Genomic DNA, 16,465 nt, shown 5'->3' on the forward strand with positions numbered 1-16,465 from the left:
CAAGAGCTGCCATTGCATCCAGAAAAAACAACGGTTTGGTGTGGTTTGTGGGCCGTTGGAATCATTAGTCCATATTTCTTCAGAAATGATGACGGTGAGTACGTAATCGTCAATGGCGACCATTATCGCACCATGATAACCAACTACTTGATGCATGAAATTGAAGCTTGTGATCTTGGCGGCATGTGGTTTCAACAAGGCGACCCCACTTCCCACACATCGCGTCAATCAATGAATTTATTGTATTGGGTCGATCGATTGACCACTAAGAACGTGTGATATCACATCGTTACACTTTTTCTTGTGGGGATATTTAAAGTCTAAGGTATAAGCGGACAATCCCACTTCGATTTAGGCCTTGGTCAAAACATCACGCGTGTCATTCGCCAGTTATCAGTCGAAATGCTCGAGCGAGTCATTGAAAATTGGATTCAACAAATGGACCATCTAAGACATAAAATAAATGCCAAAGAATATTCTTTCGAATGATAATACACATTCCCCATTAAATTTAAAGTTTCTGTGTTTTTGTTTTCATTAAAAAAGTAGGAAACCTCAAAATGGATCAACTTTTATTTCGTAGTGTTTTATGCACAAATCACAAAGAACACATCTCCGTTTTTGTATAAACTGCTCTGTAACTCGAAAATTGAATGTTTGGAACAAATATAGATTAAACATAATAGAACAACGAATTAGGCAATATTCCAAATGAAAAGCTGTTATGTATTTCCTTCTTTTTTAGTGCCTTCTTCACCTCCAGAGAGTCCTCAATGCGACGTGCTTGGATCAACTTCAATTTATATAACATGGTCACCACCAGATGTTGATGGACAAAATGGCAAGATCAAAGGATACAAAGTATTTTTTATATCTGTTAACGAATTATACGGTAATTAATTTAAAACCTAAGTTATCCAATCGTTATAATTTAAGTTGAATTTCAACACGTGCTATCAACCATTAACAATTTAGAGATCGTCAAAAGGAGTGGTTTTATTCAGTTCGTGATTCAAATAACATTATGATTGCATATAAATACATCATCATATCATATGAATAATTGATATATTTTTATATCCATATCAAGAAACGGATCCCGATGTTGTGAAGTCAACCAATCAATATGTTACCATAGAAAACTTACGCAAATATACTAATTATACGGTGTGGGTACTCGCATATACCAAGATTGGAGACGGCACGAAAACGAAACCATTTCACTGTCGCACACATGAGGATGGTAAAATATTGCGATCAATATCTTTCACTTTTATTACATAATCATTTTTATGAATTCGTATAGTACCTTCGGCGCCCCAAGCCATCAAAGCGATTCCTGCATCCAGCACTAAAATCATTATTTCTTGGCTGCCACCGGAATTTCCTAATGGCGATATTGTACAAATATAATATTTTATCAAATACAGATAATTTTATTTGACTAATTCACTTTCAGACCGGCTACACTTTCTATATGTCCATGTTGGAGGGGGGTCGTGAAGAAGGCACTCACAAGCGCATACTTGGTCCCTTTGTTGAAATGCACGAGACTCAACGCACACAAGAATCCGCCACATATCAATTCTGGTTAACAGCGTCTACGAAAATTGGTGAGGGTGAGAAGACACAAGTTGTTACTGTGCCACCGAACAACAAAGTGCCCGCACGCATTGTATCTTTTAGTCAGCGTTTAATAAGCCCCTGGAAAGAGCATCTTGAATTGCCTTGCCTCAAAGTTGGTTCACCAGCGCCCGTTACAATTTGGCGGCAAGATGGTCATAATATGGATACGAACTCACGCAAGGTTATTGCGAAGAACGGCACTCTTTATATACGTGAATGCCAGTCTAGCGACGCTGGTAATTATACGTGCAGTGTTGAGAATACATGGGGAAAGGATGAGATTATCTATAACATTGTTATAAAAGTACCACCAGAAGCACCCAACTTAACGGTGGTGAATAGTTATACAGATAGTTTACATCTTGAATGGATGGACAATAGTCACGGTGGAAGCCCTATTCTTGGTTATGTAATAAATTATAAGCGTGAAAATGGTGATTGGGAGGAATTGCAAGTGGATGCTAAAACAAACTCACATTTATTAACAAATTTATGGTGTGGGACACGTTATCAACTCTACATAACTGCTTACAACAAAATCGGTACAGGGTTGCCGTGTGACATTGTGAATTCTTACACGAAAGGAAATCCACCAGTACAACCGAAACATTCGCAAATGATCACGAACAATTCGACCAGTGTCACATGCTGGCTGGACTCATGGGGCGATGGAGGGTGTGGCATTTTATACTTCATGATTGAGTCTAGGGTGTTTGGGAGGTGAGTTATCAGCAGTAAGAAATACAAAATACGCAGAGCAAATTATGCAATTACCTAGATATCGAATTTAATTTCAAAAAAACTATTTCAGAATTTGTGGTAGTTGCAGGTTGTTTTCGGTTTTTGCTACTGTCCGTAATGCATATCTTAGAGTCATCGATATAAATATGACATATGTACATAAGTTTGAAATGCTATAAAAATTATTTACAAATAATTATTCCACAACAAACTTATTTTAATAACACTGTGTTGGGGGTATTCGCACTTAAATTAAATTTTGGCTTTATTAAAACTGATTTTTTTCTGCAAAACCGTAGAAAATTAAAAGCAAAATTTTTATTAAACCTATTTTCATTTCCAACCATATATTTAAATAAAAAGTTGTATAAGTAAATGTGATGTTGTTGTTGTCATCAATTAACAGATCCCAATGGAATGTTATCTCAAATCATATTCCTCCGACTGAACGCATTTATACGGTTAGTGATTTAGTTCCTGGCACTAAATATCAACTAAAAGTTACAGCTCACAATAATGCTGGCTCTACAACAGCAGTGTACAATTTTACAACACTCTCGTCACAAGGAGGTAATCACAAATTAACGCCCCTATATTTACATCTAGGTTTATGTATATAAATATTCGGTTTCAGTTATATATTCAACAGATCACGCGAATCCTGTATCTCACATGAGTGATGGTCCCTTTTATGCGAACTTTAAGGTGCTACTTCCTGTATGTCTTTCAATGTTTATGCTATTAGGTATAATAGCAGCGGTGCTACTTATTCGTAAACGAAGTAAGTATGGAAGTAATATTAATTTCACTTAGCTAATCCGTTTCATATTAATAAATATTTTCATCTCATTAGTTTCATCAGTTAATTGCAGAAAAGTATGTGTGAAATAAAACGTTTACTACTACAAGTATATAGTGATATAGTGCATCGAAGCTATAATACCCTCACAAATGATAAAGTGTCTACACCAGAACATCATTTTAATCGTCCAGTTTGTATGATAGTGGTCCGACCTGAACGATTTCTTCGGATATTGTACCGTTGCCTTATACAATAATCCGTGCCAATTTCTTGAAGATATATAGTTACAAAAAAGTTTTCCATATTGGTTAGGGATAGTATTAGATGGTATGGGTGCCGGGCCACAGCGGAATCGCAGGTAACTGCAAAGCTGATGAGCTAGCAAGGAAAGGCACCCTAGAATCGTTATTGGTAGAATGGGGACGGGTCGGTGCTCCCGCATCCTCCTGTGCTCTACTACTGGATAGTTGGGCCTCGCGGCTTCTTGGTCAATGCTGGGCCAGCATTGGTACCTGTGCGGTCGCAAAAGCCTTCTGGCCCAATATAGATCGCAGGAGATCTAATGATCTCTTTGCCCTCAGTAAGGCCAGCCTCTCGGTAGTGATGGAGCTCTTGACGGGCAACTGCCCTATTGGCATACATGCTGTAAGACTGGGAATTCTACCGGACGCCGCATGCAGAAGCTGTTTGGAAGAAGATGCGGTAGAAACTAGCCAGCACTTCCTTCTTGACTGCCCCGCTTTTGGGAGATCAAGACTTAGACACTTGGGGGCGCATACCTTCAGACATCCCACCGAACTGGCGGGCGTAGAAATTAAGCGCCTTTGCAAATTTGTATTGGCTACGAAGCGTTTCGCCGATCTTTAAGTCCGAACACGGGAGTTCTATTTTCAATGGCTTCACAAAGGACTACATCTAGTCCACGTGCGATCTATGATCAGCCATCTAACCTAACCTAGGGATAAATGGCCTTTCGAAGATCGAAAGTGAACTGCTATATGTAGTCCTTTGTGAAGCCATAGAAAAGAAGAAAGAATTAGCAAAACGCTGAGTAGCCAATACAAATTTGCGTATGCGTTTAATTTCATCTCCCGCCAGTTCGTTGAGATGTCTGAAGGTATACGCTCTCAAGCGTTTATATATTGACCTCACAAACGCAAGACAGTCAAGAAGGAAGTGCTGAGTTGGTGCCACCACATCTTCATCCACACAGCTTCTGAAGATGGTGTCTGGTAAGATTCCTAACCTTACAGATGGACGCCAATAGGGCAATGGCGTGTTAAAAGCCTCATAACTAGCCTTACTGAGGGTAAAGAGATCGCTAGATCTCCTGCGATCAACTTTGAGCCAAAAGACTTTTGCGACAGCGCATGTACCGATGACGGCACAGCGCTGGCTAGGCTTTCGCGAAGCCCAGCTATCTAGTAATAGAACACAAGAGGATACGGGAGCACCGACCCGCTACCATTTTACCGATAGCGGTTCCAGGGTGCCTTTCCTTGCTAGCTCATCGGCTTTACAATTTAATGCGATTTCGCTATGGCTCGACACCCATACCAGTATTATCACAAAAACACTCTATGACCAACCCTGAGCGTACTGTAAATGAGTTCAAGGCTAGTATCGTCGCTCTGCTATCTTAGTGAATGGTCTCTGAAAGAAGAAGAATAGTCAGGAAGTCTGAATCTGGAGTTGATAGAGAGCTCTTGACAGGAAACCCCTCCGGCAACCTTCCCCAAGCTTTGAGCCATTCTTAAAGAAGTTCACTCACTCTCCTCCAACGGCTTCTTCTCACCCATAGCTTCCTCGTCGGTATATGGGCAGAGAGGGAGCCGCCAGAGTTCGGTTTGTCGATTCCATGGTCTAAGTGATCCGGTATGAAGTCGAAGTGTGTGAGGATATTCGATTGTTCAGATACATCGTCTTTTAAGAACCCAGATTCACTGAGTCTAATAGCCACTTTCGCAGTCATAGACCTTCCGACGATGTCTACGGGCACTATGTGCAAGATGACGTTAAGTGCCATGGTTGGAGTGAACTCTAGGACACCATACACGGTGATGAGCGCCGTTGAACGCTCTCGAGTTTCTTTGAAATTGTGGTCTTTTCTAGAACCCTCCACCACAAAAAGACTCCATAGAATATAATGGGTTTGACTGTGGTGTCATTGAGCCAGAGGACCACTTTTGGTGAGACCCCACCTTTTACCAATGGCTCCTCTACAGCAGTATAAGGCAATCGATGCCTTCTTTGCTTTATCTACGATATTCGACCTCCATGAAAGCTTCCTATCCCGGATTGAAAATTTACAAAAATGGCGAACTTCCAAAAAAATTTATTTAAAAAAAATTGTTAAATTTTCAAAACTGAAAAAATAAAAAAAAAACATAAAAAAATCGGCCCACTCCGGGATTAGCAGGGATAGTTGTCAAATTAATTGAAGTTTCTTTCGAGGAAAAAAAAAATAAAAAGCCATTTTTTGAAAAATTCATAACTTTTTTGAAGTTGTACAAAAAATTTTGAAAAAATTCTCAAAAATGTTTTTCAAAGGGTAGAAAAGGATGGATAAGTTTCAGCAAAATCTAAATGGGTCGGGTTCAAAAGTTTTCGATTTGGTATGGAATACCCCATAAATAATCAATAAAACTTCATTGAAATTAAGTGGTAAAATTTTCGTTTATCATTAGTATAGTCATTTTGATCTTCTGGCTGACGTTTTCCACATATGTATATTCAATGTATTAAATTCATGAATATAGTTTTTGAGTCATAGATCTGAATTTTTGCACTCGTACTTTTCTTCCAAAGAAGCATTTGTCAGAACCGCTTATATCGGACTACATTAGCGAAAGTCGTCATAAAAACTGACCAAATAAAATCAAGTTAAAGAGATGGAAGAATATAATTTTATCTTGCTAGAATTGCACATGTCAAGGGTATTATATTGTAGCATCGGTGCCCGAAAGTATTTCTCCGTCATTGAGGTTTGCAAATTACGAGGGTATAAAATGTTCCCTTACACTTGAACTTAGCCCTTCCTTACATGTTCTATATTGATTTGTTATTACTATTGAATATTTATCAACGGACTAATGATGGTGGTTTCACTTTTTACAGAAATTGACAATCAAGCGCGTTTGGCCTCTTCCTCAATGTCCGAGTCTCCATCTCTGGCCAATTTGCAAAATAAACAAAATCGAGATCAGCAGTACTTGGCCGTACGTTGCAACCCTGGTAGTGGACCTACACGTGGTTCGCATTCAAACGACTCAGGAAGCTTTGGCAAGGCTGAAGGCAATGAATACATAGAAGATATCTGTCCATATGCAACATTCCAACTAAATAAACAAACATACAGCGAGAGCTCATATAGCGGTAATGTATACAGTGGACCGTACCACTCTGTGCGTGGCTCATTTGTATATCACGATGTAAAACCAGATAATTATCATGTGAGTAATTTTTACCAGCTTTTTTGAGATTACATTAATGATTTAATTCCAATCTAATAGTCGAAAGAGCCAGAGTATACAAAGGTGCGTCGGAAAGTTGGGCGTTTACGGGATCCGCATTCCGAAAGTCAAGGTCAGTATGTGACAACTTGTTTATCTTTATTTTATATATCTAATATTAACTTGGGCCATAACTAAAATTAAATCTCATTGAATATACATGGATAATATTATAATCGTTAAACATTTCATGATCGTCATACGAGGTTTCAATAAATTCAATAGTGTATAGTATCGGTTTTCTAAATTTCATTTCAGAATTTATTTGGCCAAAGCTTTTCAAGTTATTTTATTGTAATTTGTCATAATTTATATTTGCCAAAAGCTCATGTTATCACTTGTTTTTACAATATATTGCCAAGAGCATACAAACTTTGTCCACCTAACGCTGGATGTCTGCCTGTGTGTCCGACGGTCTGTCGCGATAAATTAAATTGTAACATTCTTTCTTTAAAAAATGGGCGATTCACTCTCTGTTTGGCGCAAACTACTAAAACTAAAGTTAATCCAGCTTGTTGGGAACATTGCATATTTCAATGCTGCCCCTCCAAAAATTATATCGGGTGATTTTTTAAGAGCACTCTCTGTTTAGATTGGTTCAAACATTTACTAAAAATTTCATAAAGTTGATCCAGCTTGTTGGGAATTCAAAGTCCAATTTTGGGCAACTTTTTTCGAGCATTTCGGCCGGAATAGCTGGCTTAGTTTCGGCTGGAATAGTTGCTGGCTTATTTCTGTAGACTTTAGACTTGACGTAGCCCCACAAAAAAATTAAAGGCGTTAAATCGCATGATCTTGGTGGCCAACTTACGGGTCCATTTCTTGAGATGAATTGTTCTCCGAAATTTTCCCTCAAAATGGCCATAGAATCGCGAGCTGTGTGGCATGTAGCGCCATCTTGTTGAAACCACATGAGTCAACATTTAAATGAAATTATCTTCAAAAAGTAAATGTCATGAACCAATCTAACGTTTCAAATAAAGAACCGATGAACAAAATAAAAAAAAGTTCAATATAAATATGATCTCCTTAGCTGTTCGCCATAAACAAAATAATAGAAATACAAACTAAAACTAATGGGCGTTACTTTTACAAAACTTCTCTGTTTTTCACATAAAATGAAATAAGTTAAAATAGTTGCCCACGTATTTTCTCAGTTTAATAAATTTTATATTATTTTATTTAAACCGATATTAAAACCAAAAAATAAACTTAACAATCATCCACAATCAACTTCATCTAAAAACAAAATCCATCAAACCGTACTAAACTTTTTAGAATCGGACAATCCAGGTTCAACAGATTCCGAAGTTAGGAAAATCCTAACTCTTCACATACCAATTACAGAATATGACACATTAGGATCCGAGTCCGACAACGACGTGTCTACCCGAGGAATCAACTCTGCGAAGTATCGTACTCAACGTGGTAAGAACAACTTTTTAAATTAGATAATTTTTAATAATGGTGTCCCCATCAAAACACATTATTATAAGCGGTGATCTATTTCGACTTCTACTATTTTAAAGAAAAAACACAGAAACTTAAAATTTTTTGGGGAATGTTTATCATTCATTTATTTTTTTGAAGATTAGCTCTTTTAAATGTTGGCCGGGGCTACGTCTCCGATGGTCCATCGTTCGAGCATTTCGAGTGGTAACTGGCGAATGACACGTGCGAATATTCCACGTGAATTTTCGTAAACGTTGAACGATTTGTAAGGGGCCATCCATAAATTACGTCACACGAATTTAAGGACCTTTTAACCCCTCCCCCGGCCTTGTCACAAGTTGACACATCTTGAACTACCCCCCTTCCCCCCCTGTCGTGACGTCACAAATTTTCCAATTTTATGGACTTATCAAAAAACAAAAAAAAAAAACATTTTATTCTATTTATTCTTATATTTATTGAATAATCTTTAATAAAATCAACATTTAGTTAAATACTAAAGTACAGAGACAACGAATGACTAGTCAAGAAATAATAGATACTTAATTATGATAATTAAAAATACAAAACTTAATCATCTTGTGTCCACGGACTTTTGACCCACACCTTTATATCATTTATTATTGGTGAATCAGGCACTTCATTTTCGTTCTGAATTTGGATGTCAGGAACATCTTTCGTATCAAAGCATTCCATCCATAAAGCATCGTCATCATTCATTAAACAGAAATCTCTCGGGCACATCTAGCCGCAATTCTTTAAGGACGAATTTTCGCGATAGGTAACAGCTCCTGTTTTTTATGTGATTGTTTGTGTTGTTTGGTGGTTTTATATGAAGAAAAATATAGGCCACATATGCTACACGATCTTTTAAATAAGTATGACTCGTTACTAGGGCAATAACTATCATATGGAACTTGTTTCGGATGGGATGATGCTTGGAGATTTAATAATATCTGTAGTAATAATGGAGCAAACTTAGCGTCGTTGTCATCACTCCCTGTGACTCCATAACCTTCTGATGTCTGTTTAATTAACACAGGTGGTGGTTACTTCGTTACAACTTAAGTATTAAAAAACAAAGATTGTGTTTATAAATGTTTAATTTTTTTTGTTCACCTATAAATTTCACGTTTGTACATCACAAATTTTGAAATGTAATGTCACAAAGCTTTTGACCCCTCCTACCCCTTGTCACACAATGTCACTTCTGAATGATAACCTCCCACCAAAACATATTTTTCATATTCGTACACGAATTTATTTGGGACACCCTTAAGTCTTTGAAATTATATACAACATCTTATGGTTTTTATATACATATATACATATATACGTATGTAGATACTCAAGATGAAACATCTTCATCGTCCGAGACAACACCGACAAGCTTATCGAGAAAATCGAAACCCCCATTTGTAGCTCGTAAGAGCGGAAAATCAGGTACAAGTGGCAAACGCCATGTGCGCAGCTCCAGCGGTTATTCAAGTCACAACGAAGAAACAACGTTTAGGTAACATCTAATATCCATATATGCATACATATATGTATGTATTTTTTTAACTAAAAGTTTAATAAATTTCTTTTGGTAAACATTGGCAGCATATCCAACTATCCACAAAATTATCAGGACCACATAAATCCACCAGCGCGTTTTTCCGACTCTAATGATAAATCCAAGGCTCAAACTTCACCTCGGGTACGTGGCAATCAGAAACTACAAAGAGAAGCCTTTCAAATTAATGTGTAACATCAACGGACTAAAGCCGTGCTGAACTGCGAAACAGAACAGAAGGACGCATAGTGATCATTGCCAAATATCTATAAAATCGGAATGTGAATCTATTTTAATTCTTGAGGTCACCTAATAAAACGAAATTCTATTTTGTAGTTTTTCCTCGGTTTTTAGCGCATATTTCTCAACTCCCGTTATTCTATAATACTATAGATTAGGAAATTGATTTTAATTTAAGAAATTACGGGAAATAACAAAAGTTTGATAATTATTTTTAAAAATCTTCTGAACTAATATTACAGCCTATGTATCTTACATATACAATAAAAATAATACCAAACACATTGTACGAAAATGGATACGTTAAATGTTTAAGTAAAAATGCGACAGTGTATATACTTACATTATATATACAATAAGTCATGATATTATAATTTTTGTTTTAGTTTTAATCACAAGGAAATCGAATTACATAAATGCACATATATAGTGTGAGTAATATAAAAGAATTATCTGTTAAACAAATGTTTTCATTCAATCAACTTATAGTGAATAACTTTTTGTATAAGTTTAATTCATTAAAAATGGATAAAAAATAAATATAAATCACAAAAAGACTTATTTACACCAGCAACTTAACTATAAAAATATATATAGCATAACATAGTTATTATAATATTTATTACCGTTTATATTATTCTTCAATGTTTTTTACTAAGTAGATATTATAATTTTTTCTATTAAAATTCTAGCATAAGCAAATAAGATAATAATTATTGTTAAAGTTGTGACTATACAAACTTTCCGGAAGAGTTGCAATATATACATTGTTATAAATTGGGCCCTTACTTACCTAAACATATTTTTTTTTTGAATACGCTTTTGATCATTTTTAAAAATTATAAAAGTTTTAGGCCCCTATTATGAGTTGCATTTGATCGGCGACTGTCGATGGTGAAAAAGTGCTGAAAATTTTAATATACTTTTTGCTGCATACTTTTTGGATTCAAGACTCTGGCTTTCAACACTTTTTACTTTAGCAGGTCTAAGGTTGTGAGCACAAAATATTTATAAAATTTTTAATTTCATTAAATGTGAAAAAATATGTAGTAAAGGTTGGATCAGAGAATGCGCTTTTTTTCATTGTTCGTTTTCGTCATCTTACATTTTTGGTACCTAACGATAATTTCCATAGGTTTACCCAACTCATTGTGGGAATTTGCCAAACAAAATCATAATGGGGGCCTTTGTAAAAACATGTTCTTTTATTCTTAGAATTGAGAAACTTTAATAAAAAATTACTTAGAAAATATGTACATAAACTTCTAGTTTTTATAGAAATATTCGATGTTGTTGGTTTCAAAATTGTTTGACAGGGAACTGAGTTTGTTTAAGGTTAAATTTTGTGTGACTATATTCGTACATAAATGATAAATGATATAAAACTTTGATCCCTTTTTACTTCACTGTTAATGACGTTTTAAGAAGTTAAAAAGTTTCAGTTCAATAATCCTTATCCCTCGTTATTGTTTATCCCGAATCAATCGAGACAAAAAATTCTATAACAACGGACTACTGAAATTCCAGTACATTGAAATAATTAGCGTGGAAACTAATACATGCATACCATAGAACTCATAAGCCCTATGTGTGAGGAAGTTATCAAGCTCGTCAATTCGGCCTTAAGAAACTCGTCGAAACAGAAATTTCTGGTAGCGCTTTTGGCAATTATCCAGCGATTTAATGGATAGGTAAATACATAGTTGGCTTATAGTAAAATTGTTTGTTAACACCATGAGCCCTTCACTAAAAATCTGGTCCAATGTTAAGTTACGACGCGATGAAAGGTGAACAGAGCGAGACTATTTCGGGCCTCCATTACGGTTTTGAAATTCAATGTTATGGTTTTCAACCAGTCAAAAAATACATATGTTCGTTGAAATGTTGTCAAACTTAAATTTCTTTGTGGTATTACGGTTTTTAACATTGTGTCAGTGGGTTGAACAAATTTCAGCTACTATGTAGCAGTTGTAGTTAAACATTTAGGTATAGTATACTTATAGTCTCATAGACTTTTTTTTAGACAAGTTAGTCCTCAAATTAGTGCATTTATTTTGGAAAACTATTAACGGATACTATTTTAATCAGTTATTATGTACAAGTCCATAGAAAGGTAAATCTCTTGTTGAGCTTTTGTAGTAAAATCTCGAAACTGGATGTGAAAGGCTACAATTTGAAAAATTAAAATAAAATTAGGGGAACAGAACGCAGAGAACAGAACAACTGTCGATACAATCTACTATTTGTAGGACTTTTTGAGTAAAATTAAATTTATTTAGCATTTTGCTCCTTTTGAATCATGGTGTTTTATCCACAACGCACAAATATGGTGTTCATAACATTTAAAGAAGATTTTTAGGTTGCTGCAGCACAAAGTTAAAATCATTTAAAATTCATTATTGATAACTACCGGCGGCAAGAAAATGAATAGTTTGTGTTAACGTTCCTTCATCGTTTTAGTTTTAGTAAAAAACTAAATTTTTTCTGATTTAAACGAAAATAACCTATGAATCTGACTTACTTGGTGTTTAGAAGTTTGAATGGATTTGAGTGATCACGAAGGCTTCTTTCTTATGCGCAACTCATCAGTTTTGGCACCAATATGTTTGTCATCGTAGTGTAAATCAAAACTAATGTTCATTTTAATATTTATTTACCTTAATTTTATTTTTCATTTAAAAATTTTTAGCTGTTTAATTATCTGACAAATCTTCATTTTTTTAGGTTGGCAACATAAATCAAACTTCGATTGAATATAATTGAAATCGTAATACCTAAAACCAGTTGGGTTGATCTGAAGTTGAAAAAGTCAACCAGAGAATACGATATCCGATTTATGATACTACATACTATGATCCACATAATTTCAACTGTTAGTCGAAAATGACTATAAAATCAGCTCAGACATTGCCCAATGGGGCTAGGGCAATGTCTGAGCTGATTTTGTCAACTTTTGGCAATGCACAAGTATACTCGAGAACATGTTTTCACACAACTTTATGCACATAACTCAAACTCTGAAATATTTGATATAAAGTATGCTAAATAACGAAAATCTATTGGTATAATTCGTAGACTGTGAGTGTGTACCCTCGGCATTAAGCTATAGTATTTCCAATATTATACGTCTATCAAATTATGCTCTTTCATATTGACAGATACATACATATGTATATGTATACATTATAAAGCGATATTTTCAGTACAAAGCCATACAGGTCTTGGAATGTTATCATCAGAATTTTATATCCCGAACAGGGTATATTTCATTTGTCATGATGTTTGTAACACACAGAAGGAAACGTCGGATACCCTATAATATATATACATATATAAATGATCATGCCCATCTGTCTGTATATATGCGAAATGGTCCCTCAATTTTTGAGATTTCGATCTGAATTTTTGCACACGTCCTTTTCTCTTCAAGAAGCGGCTGATTTGTCGGAACCGACAACATCAGACTACTATAGCATACAACTGCCATACGAACTAAACGATCGGAATCAAGTGCTTGTATGGAAAACCTTTTCATTTGACGAGATATCTTCAAAACATTTGCCACGCATTGTTGTTTGGCAATGGCGCAATCTCCGAAGAAAAAGTTCAGATCGGAATCTTTTGTATTTATGAAGAGGAAGGCAAAGTTTTGTTGCGATATTTTCGTTGGTAGTTTTTTTGTAAACTGCAAAGAGAAACAATCATATGGAATTTAAAATTGTGCTACATGGCCATGTGATAAGATTGGTTGGAGTTAGTGCAGTAATTCTTGTTTTAGAGGATTTCACCTAAAAGTTGCGATCCATGACCATTACCGAAGTTTAACTACCATACCGTACCATCATGGCTTTAAAATTTAATGCTTTTGACGTTAGTTAATTAATTATCGCACTTTTAATAATTTTCAACATAACCGTTATTTGGTGAGTTGTCATTGTTATTACCCGATTTCACAACATGTAACACTGTGTGAATTGGTGGTAGAAATATATATATGTACATATGTAGTATTCTTAGCAAATTTGGGTAGCGAAATTCGTTTGTGAGATAAGTATATCAAACATATTAGACGGCGAAGCAATGCCCTTTTACTAAAGATTTTCACATCAAATATGCCCCTTTCAATTTTGAATCCTTGGACCAAATTAGATTTTTGTATTTGAAAGTTTGGTTTTAGCCTTTTCCAATTTTTTGTGTAACGGCATTTTGCGAGCGTGACTGTGGTCTAATACCATCCATCTGCAGCATCAAGTCTCAGCAGAGAGTCGCCGGATTAAAAACTTGCTCATAAACCTGATCATTTATATATACATTAGGGTGTTTTTTTTAACTATTAATTTTTTTCAGTCCAGTCACGAAATTTCCTTCGAAATACTCTAGAAAAAATTCCCTGAAAACTTTAGCTCTTAATATTAACATTAAGAACTGGACCAAGGCTTGTAAAAATTTTCCATAGAAAATACACTGCAATCGTATTTTTTTATCTTTAAATTCCTACAGATCAGAGGTATTTTATGGCATCGCTTTGACTTTAGACGCATATTTCTCAGAATTGTTCACTCTACAAAAGTGCCCAGTGCAACAAAGTCGTAACTCACACCGGCGAGGTAGTACGGGGCTCTAAACTTGACTTTTCCATGAAATTCGCAATTTTTTGTATATATCTCGTAAATGACAAGAGCTATAGAAAAAATATATTTGACAAATTTGTAAGAAGATTTATTTGCTATAAAAAAGTTCCGAGGTCAAAATCTCTAACATTAATACTTCTCGAGATATTCGGCTTTTTATGTAAGGCTTTATAGAATTTTCATAGATGGCATGTAATATAAAATCTATGAAAATCCCATACAACCTTACTTAAAAAACCGAATATCTCGAGAAGTATTAACTTTTTACTACCACACTCTCACTTTTTGAACTTGAACCCTATCTTGATGGCAATTTTTCCGAAAAAAATCATGTGTCAATTTGATAAACAAGCAAAAACAATTGATCACGTTGGTTTGGAGACAAAAGCAATGTAGTACTAGGGAGTACGAATATCGGTGGACAGATATCAAAATAAAAGCAATCAATTTCCGCATAAATGAAAATGTCTGTCTCTTCAAATAAGGTTGCATATAAATATACTATATGCTCATGCATGGACTGACGATAAACTGAAATGGCTGGTCGCTAAAACATAGGCAAATGCATATGTATGTATGTATATATGTACTACATACCTATGTCTATGAGGATTTTTATATACTAAAAGCATTTAGTACATTCTTTAAGATTGGATTTCACCAATTTTCACCAAACAGTATGTAAGAAAATATGTTCAGATTCACTATATTTTCGGTATAAAGTCAGACATACTATATATGTATACATTGAGGGTTTCATGCTCAGTATCTGTATGCTTGAAAAGGCATAGTCTGGTTGTAACATTTTTTGATGGAAATTGCTAAACATTGAAGACATTATTTGTGTGAGATTTGATTCTGATATCTTTATTGATCCTAGACTTACCGATTGCTGTTGATATCAAGATAACCTTATGTCAGCCAATTATGTTAGTCACCTAATTAGGCGCTTACTTGCTCTTGCTAAGGTATAAGATTTCTTCCAGATTAATTTTTTCTAACGGATAAATATGTAATATGTTATACAGCACAAATTTCGTACCGATGATAGCACATTTCTCACATCTCTTCCTTTGGCTTATGAGCGCGTGATCATTTGCAAACTCATCTTGACCAATAAAAATTTAAAGTTATTTACGTATAGTCGGTTGATTGTTAGAAGTTAGGAAACTGGATATTGTCATTCCGTATTGCGGTAAATATAAATTAATTAAGTGGTCCAATTTCATATAATTTGGTTGTAAAAATTACAAATACATACGTATACACATGTAGTTAAACGGTAGATAAAAACCGAAGAAAAATCGAATATTACAAAAGGTTAAAGGCATATACATATGTTTACTAGAATTATATATTAAATATCAATAATTGTAAGGATATGCAATGGAGTATATACTGTTCACAAACAAAAACACTATTATACAATGAAAGAAATGTGTGAGTTTACCAACATATGGCGGAATTTATAAATAAGTACTAAAGTAACAATAAAATAAGCTGATAAGAAGCAAATAAAGTATCGAATATTTGTATTAAAAATTAAGAGATTTGTTTTTGTTTTTTGTTCTTCACGAGTTTGATCGTTGTCCGTTGTCATTTTCCGGTTTTAACACTGGCTGACGGTGCTCTATGACCTGTGCCACTACTACATCCTTCTGGTCTAGAGCAGAACGTAGGTGATCTACTGAACTGCTTGCTCTTAGCAAAGTACATCTGGCCGCAATCGTAGCAGCTCTTACTAAACATTGTCCAAGTAAAACATTCATGATGTAAAACTAAAAATCCAGTCGGACGTTAATTCTCAGAGTTCTCCATTATCTAGCCTTTGCAAGACTGAGACAATCTTATCTTCCGCAACCAACAAATTTGTGACCAGCTCAAAGAGCTTTGTCGCATTTAGTTT

General features: G+C 35.1%; 1 protein-coding gene across 3 annotated transcripts in view; it reads left to right on the top strand.

Moving 5' to 3' along the window:
• Window positions 1-16,105, top strand: part of LOC126763769 (cell adhesion molecule Dscam2) — a 69,374-nt gene extending 53,269 nt beyond the window's left edge. Inside the window, exons 23-33 of one of the 3 annotated variants that reach the window (XM_050481544.1) lie at window positions 746-892; window positions 1,091-1,243; window positions 1,307-1,401; window positions 1,460-2,346; window positions 2,774-2,937; window positions 3,002-3,148; window positions 6,287-6,621; window positions 6,682-6,754; window positions 7,960-8,109; window positions 9,478-9,646; window positions 9,736-16,105. In XM_050481544.1, the coding sequence (XP_050337501.1) occupies window positions 746-892; window positions 1,091-1,243; window positions 1,307-1,401; window positions 1,460-2,346; window positions 2,774-2,937; window positions 3,002-3,148; window positions 6,287-6,621; window positions 6,682-6,754; window positions 7,960-8,109; window positions 9,478-9,646; window positions 9,736-9,883 (2,468 nt within the window). In that variant the 3' untranslated portion in view covers window positions 9,884-16,105. The remainder of the gene's footprint in view (window positions 1-745; window positions 893-1,090; window positions 1,244-1,306; window positions 1,402-1,459; window positions 2,347-2,773; window positions 2,938-3,001; window positions 3,149-6,286; window positions 6,622-6,681; window positions 6,755-7,959; window positions 8,110-9,477; window positions 9,647-9,735) is intronic. The other 2 variants (XM_050481545.1, XM_050481546.1) reach the window with 2 other exon arrangements.
• The last annotated feature ends 360 nt before the right edge of the window (window positions 16,106-16,465 follow it).

This window comes from Bactrocera neohumeralis, chromosome 6 (assembly GCF_024586455.1).
Source record: "Bactrocera neohumeralis isolate Rockhampton chromosome 6, APGP_CSIRO_Bneo_wtdbg2-racon-allhic-juicebox.fasta_v2, whole genome shotgun sequence".
NCBI lineage: Eukaryota > Metazoa > Arthropoda > Insecta > Diptera > Tephritidae > Bactrocera > Bactrocera neohumeralis.